Raw genomic sequence first — 5,785 nt, forward strand, 5'->3', positions numbered from 1 at the left:
ATGTGCTAACTAGCATCTCTAAATAATCTAAAAGCATTGCTCCCAAAATGCCTTATCATATGTGTAGTTAGTTTTTTTTTTTTTTTTTTTTTTTTTTTTTTTTTTTTGTGGCAAATAATTTTTCTTATACAATCCCTCTTATATGGGACCACTGAAATATAGGATGTCTGAACTGAGGCATTCATACATGGTTACATGTGAGTTTTCAGCTACCCATAGGTAGCATACGCCCAACACTATGGAACGTTGGTCTTTGACATGGTTTAACACTGCTCTTTGACATAGCAGTTGTAGGGACCATTGTTGGGCACAATGTGAAGTATAGTGAGTGGCATGCGTAGTCGAGACAAAATTCGTCTGTTAATGACTATAAAATCCATTCAAAACCAACTGCTTATCACAAATACTCCCCATTATAACTGGTCTCCTGAAGCGAACCAAGTTTCCATTCTTTATACTAGGTTGTGCAGCCTATGTACCAATAGCACCACCATAACATATGAAATGGGATATGTACACAATATTCCCAGTCTTAGGGGGAGACAAGAAAATGAAAGACTGGCAACACAAGAAAATGCATCATCATTATTGAATTTAGACCCCTGAAGTGGTCAATATAAATCTGAAGTCCAGAGGAGCGTGAATTTGCAAATAATAGCAAATGAAATACTAGATGCATTCACAAACACAAAAGGAGTGAAAAGGTCACATATACCAGCACTTAACTCACCTGCTCAAATTTAAGTAATCACAAAATGATTACCATATTAGCAAAAAAGTGGGAAGTAAACTCGGTTCCAATATAAAAATCTCACAAATATGAAAAGAGCAAGGCAACGCAATTGGTGTAATCCTAGAAGATGTTGCATACAAAACCTTAAAACAGGTTGCTGATAAAATCCTAGAAGAGATTAACGAAATCCTGGAAGATATCAATGAAGCCCCAGAAGAGGATAATGGAGTTCCAGAAGAAACTCAGTTATCAAACAAGTATGAGATCTCAATGACTTATGTACAAAATAGTACAATATGGAACCATAATGAAACACGTGTGAAATGATATATTTGCATATGCTATGCAATAAATGTAATCGGGTGAAAAAGGTTACAAACATGAAACTGTGTAAGAGTGCACACACAGAAAAAGCCAAAATGGCTCTACGACTTAGTGGTTGAATTAAATTCGCTCGACAAAGCAAAATGTTTTCGAACCTGTCGTTCGAACACCCATAGACGTCAACTTAGTAGGTTATAAATGAGTGTCTTTAAATAAAAAGAAACGTAAAGAATGAGATTTTGTGATGAAAGGTACGACTTTTAACATAAAGATTTTTCCCAAATTCCAGTAGTTGATTATGAGGAAACGTATACCCCTGTAGTGGATGCGATAATCTTTAGATGTTTAAGCAACCTTGCGATCTCATAATCGACTTCAGATAAAACTTATGGATATCGTCACCATATACATGTACGAGACAATTGTAAATGATATCTGCATGAAAATCCCCAAAGGATTAAAATGCCCAAAGCATTATTAAACAATAAGCCCATATGTGTTATATAAATCTTAAAGGGAACATGGTCCTACATGATATAGTTAACTTAGCTGATTTTGAAATGAGGCGCTCATATCTACTTATTAAGCTTTCACTCTTAATGTTCAGTTTAATTGCATTTTACAGTGATGATGTAAACATCATCGTGAGGAACTGTCAAACTAAAGAGGGGAAATTTTGAAGGACCTTTACACTATGTAGTTCTCGACCTGCAGTTTGAGTATATATATATGTACTATTTGTTTTTATCAATCAGACTACATCCAGAAGATGTTATATAGATAAAATTCAATTACGAATATGCTAATGGTTGTCGGATTGCTTGAAATATGGAAATGATTTTTATCGTCCCTAAGAAGAGGATGGTTAAATAATTGGTCCAGAAGTACCTTATTTAATTGCGATCGGAACATTGATGTATCTTGCAAACAAGACGACACATTGTATTGCGTTCTTGATAGTTGTATTTGCAAGATACAATTCTAATTTAATATATTGCACTCTTTTTCCCTTCACTAGGTTTTTCCCCATTTGGGGTTTTCCTAATAAGGTTTTTAACGAGGCAACATAACTGATCCAGTAGCATCAGTTTATCTTTATCTTGTAGGTCCCGAAGTGCCGACTTAACATCATTATGAAGCATGTTGTTAATAATGTATAATGTGCTATACTCTTTTTCCTTAGCTACGGTTTTGTCCCACTGGGTTTTCCAAGCAAGGCTTTTAACGAGTCATAATTATAAAGCGCATAAATTGATAAGTTGATATTTCTACATGACTCTAAACACCGATTGATCCTTAAGAAGAATACGAAGTCCCGTTTGCAGATACAATTTTGTTTATGAAGGTAGAAGATTTCAACATACTCAAGGAGAATGTAGATTAGAGATGATCAAGGGAAGTCCAAGTTATACCGTATGAAGACAATGCAAACTGCACCACTCAATTCAAAGAAGACTACACCAAATATCAAGTTAAGCACTTGGTAAAAAAGATTGGATTCCACATCATCAAGATATAAATGCAAAATTGAGGGGGAGTATTATACACACTGTACTCTTTTTCTTTGACTAATTTTTGTCCCACTGGGTTTTATTAGCAAGGTTTTAATGAGGCAGTATAACTGATCCCGAAGTGTCAGTTAATATCGGTCCTGAAGAACCGAGCCAATATCTTCCAACGTAAAATGTTGATGGTGTATAATATAAAGTGTCTGATGGGGAGTGTTATGAATACAACCATTTTATGGCCCAACCCAATGTTTATGGGCTTTGGGCTTTTAGGGATTCTATTGTACTAGTTATATATATAGGATGTATATGCCAGATAAATGGATGGATTGAATCAGTTTCTCTATTTCTCCTTTGTTTTATCACATTTTTTTATACTTACAATTTTTTTTCTTATTTGAATCCTACACATGATTGCTATCCTTAAAAACAAGCAAATTACACTTGATCTATTATCCTTGATGTATTATTCATTTTAAGTTAAAGGTTTTTTTATCACATTTAAAATTTTTGAAAAATAAACTTATATAAAGTTTTGGTTTGATTTGTGTTTATATATGTTTATGTAGACACTTATGATCAACACAAACAAAACCTCATCTTTTGAAATAACCAAAAAACCAAAACTAACTAATCATATAATTGTTAAATCTCTTTTGTTTTACTTGTTAATAGGGCTGTCCAAATATCTCGTGTATCGGAGCTCGCTCCAATTTAGTTTGGAAAAAGCTCGGTCGATATGGCTCGGTTTGAAAGTGAGCCGAGCCGGCTCGGCTCGGTTAGAAAGTGAGCCAAGCTCGACTCAGCTCGTAACGAGCCAAATTGGCTCGGTTTGGCTCGCTTGGTAGCTCGGCTTGGTTTAGGTCGAATTATTTTACTTATAATATATTTTATTTTATACACATATAATATATTACAAAAAAGTGATTATTATTTACATGTATTTAGACTTGTAGTTTGATATCTGTGACATATTTAAAGGTTGATTGTCGTGCTAATGAACAAATATTGTATTTACTTGAAATATAAAACTTATTTTGCGTTGTTGAACGTGATTTTGGCTTATAATGTATTAGTTTGAACTTATTTTGAATATGTGCTTATGAAGTATTGAATAACATTTTAGAATACTCAATTTTGAGAGCTGTGTATTAATTTTTATTTTTAAAATTGAGCCAAACCAAGCCGAGCCGAGCCAGCTCGGTTTAATACCAAGCAGAGCCCGAGTTTAAATTTTCAGCTCGGTTTCAAATCCGAGCCGAGCCGAGCCAGCTTAGTTTATAATCGAGCCGAGCCCGAACTTGCCTTAGCTCGGCTAGGCTCGGCTCATAAACAGCCTTACTTGTTAAAGGGGTTTTAAGTAAAATTCCACCTCATCATTTTAGTTTAAACGATACTAAACAAGAAAAAAATATCACAGTTATAAGGGCTATCTTTGAGAATCCCTGAAAATTCGAGGCCATGAAAAGTGGGTTCCTAGACAAAATGTAGCCCGGTTCTTTTTTTTTTTTTGCCACTGGCCAATTTTATTTAATTAGATATAAAAGTGTAATTTAAAATAATATAATTGGGCTAATGGATTTAGTTTGAGTAAATAGGTTTAATTGTTTTGGGGAAGGTTCAAATGAAAACCACTAGTTATCGCGAAAACTCGAAAACTAACTAAAAAAGCCTAAAAAAACATACCAATTTTTTTTTTCATACCAATTTTCGCTATTTAAATTATATAAAAAAACTTTTTTTCATATTTTTTTTTGTAGTGCACATGTGTAATAGTACACATGTGTATGTGTACTACACATGTGAATTATTACACATGTGCACTACAATTTTTTTTAAATTTTATATAAAAAAAACTAGCGATTTTAATAAAAAAATGAAAAAAAAAATTGTGTGTGTTTTTAGGCTTTTTTTAGTTAGTTTTCGAGTTTTCGCGATAAAAGTGGTTTTCATTTGAACCATCCCCTAATTGTTTAATGGGTTTAAACTAAATCAATAGTTAATAGGGTTTTTAAAATTAATTTTTGGAAAAGAATAATAATTTACATCGAGATAGTTGGTAAACGGGCTACAAGCTGTGTCGCTACCCCTTTTTGAATAGCAAAACTAAGCCTTTTAAAAACTACGTCCATAGATCTCGGGGTCATAACATTACTATGTATGGTCCTTTGAACTCGACTAAGTAGGTCCACAGCCTCTGGCGCCAGAAAACCAAAAGCATCAAAAGCCAATGGGATAAACACGTGCTGGTTGTCAAGGCACGCTTTCTCATGCTTGATCACTTTACCCGGAGCAGCTTTTAAAGCAGCCTGACCCACTGTGAAAGCCCTACTCCCTAAGCCCACAAGCGGGGAAACCCCTGTTAGATCCACACATGCGTGTTTTCCTCCTACCCATCCAAAGACCAGAATGTCAGCTGGTCGAAGGGTTGATCTCCCTTCCAACGGGTCTGTTAAGAAATTAACGGGTGCCTCTTTCTTAGCAGAAATGCCAGCGCACCTGAATATGTCAAAAAGGACATCCCTAACCAAATCATGTCGGTATTTGAACCCCGGGACCTCTCTACAATGAACTGCATGCTCACCAAAAGAATCCAAACACGCCTTATAACAAACCAGGCATACCTCATCAACTGGGAATAAAGGAATCATGAGGCGATACTTAAGGATAGTACGGTACTCCACCGGCGACATATGCTGGCCTAACCCATCTATAGGTATAGCAAGAAGAAAATCTTGTGCATGTGGTGCTCGGAGACACTCAAAAACGGCTCTTTGTCTAACGGTCAAGTCAAACTGTACTTCAATTTCGTGGACAATTATACTAAAAGAGCACTCGCCAATGCATGTTGGGCTTTAGGGGGGGGGGGTGTCCTTATTAGTGAAACCGCTGAAGTCAAAGCTTGGAATCGTATCACGAAGACAAGCCAAAACACAAACATAATCAGAATCCATACCGCATATGCCACTGTCTCTTAAGATGTGGTCCTGTAGCACCCACGATTGGGCCCTCGAGGCCACAAAAGCATAGGATGAAGCCTCTACAGCCGAATACAACCCCAAACCTCCAAACCTAATTGGTAAAGAAACAAGTCGCCACTGGAGGTCTCCAAAGAAAGGACCTCCACAAACCACCAATTCCTCAATCGCCTCACGCAAACCTTTATCAAAGAACAACGCTGCATCTTTCATGTGTACAGGTTGGCATGTCTTTAAGCCAA

The 5,785-nt window shown here is 35.9% G+C and overlaps 1 protein-coding gene across 1 annotated transcript; it reads right to left on the reverse strand.

The window, feature by feature from the left end:
• Window positions 1-611: 611 nt before the first annotated feature.
• LOC118479520 lies at window positions 612-5,441 on the reverse strand. Its single transcript, XM_035974074.1, has 2 exons — window positions 4,778-5,441; window positions 612-730 (listed from the first exon to the last, which is right to left on the reverse strand). The coding sequence occupies exons 1-2, from the start codon at window positions 5,256-5,258 to the stop codon at window positions 612-614; spliced, it is 600 nt and encodes a 199-aa protein (XP_035829967.1). The 5' UTR covers window positions 5,259-5,441.
• Window positions 5,442-5,785: the final 344 nt, after the last annotated feature.

Source organism: Helianthus annuus, chromosome 6 (genome assembly GCF_002127325.2).
Source record: "Helianthus annuus cultivar XRQ/B chromosome 6, HanXRQr2.0-SUNRISE, whole genome shotgun sequence".
Classification (NCBI taxonomy): Eukaryota; Viridiplantae; Streptophyta; class Magnoliopsida; order Asterales; family Asteraceae; genus Helianthus; species Helianthus annuus.

Bases quoted from the DNA above. Each gene is read 5' to 3' on its own strand.
- LOC118479520 (XM_035974074.1), bottom strand. From the start codon at position 5,258: ATGTCGCCGGTGGAGTACCGTACTATCCTTAAGTATCGCCTCATGATT. The intron at 731-4,777 runs GTTTTCTGGCGC...AAATTTGAGCAG, and splicing joins ATTGGCTTTTGATGCTTTTG to GTGAGTTAAGTGCTGGTATA.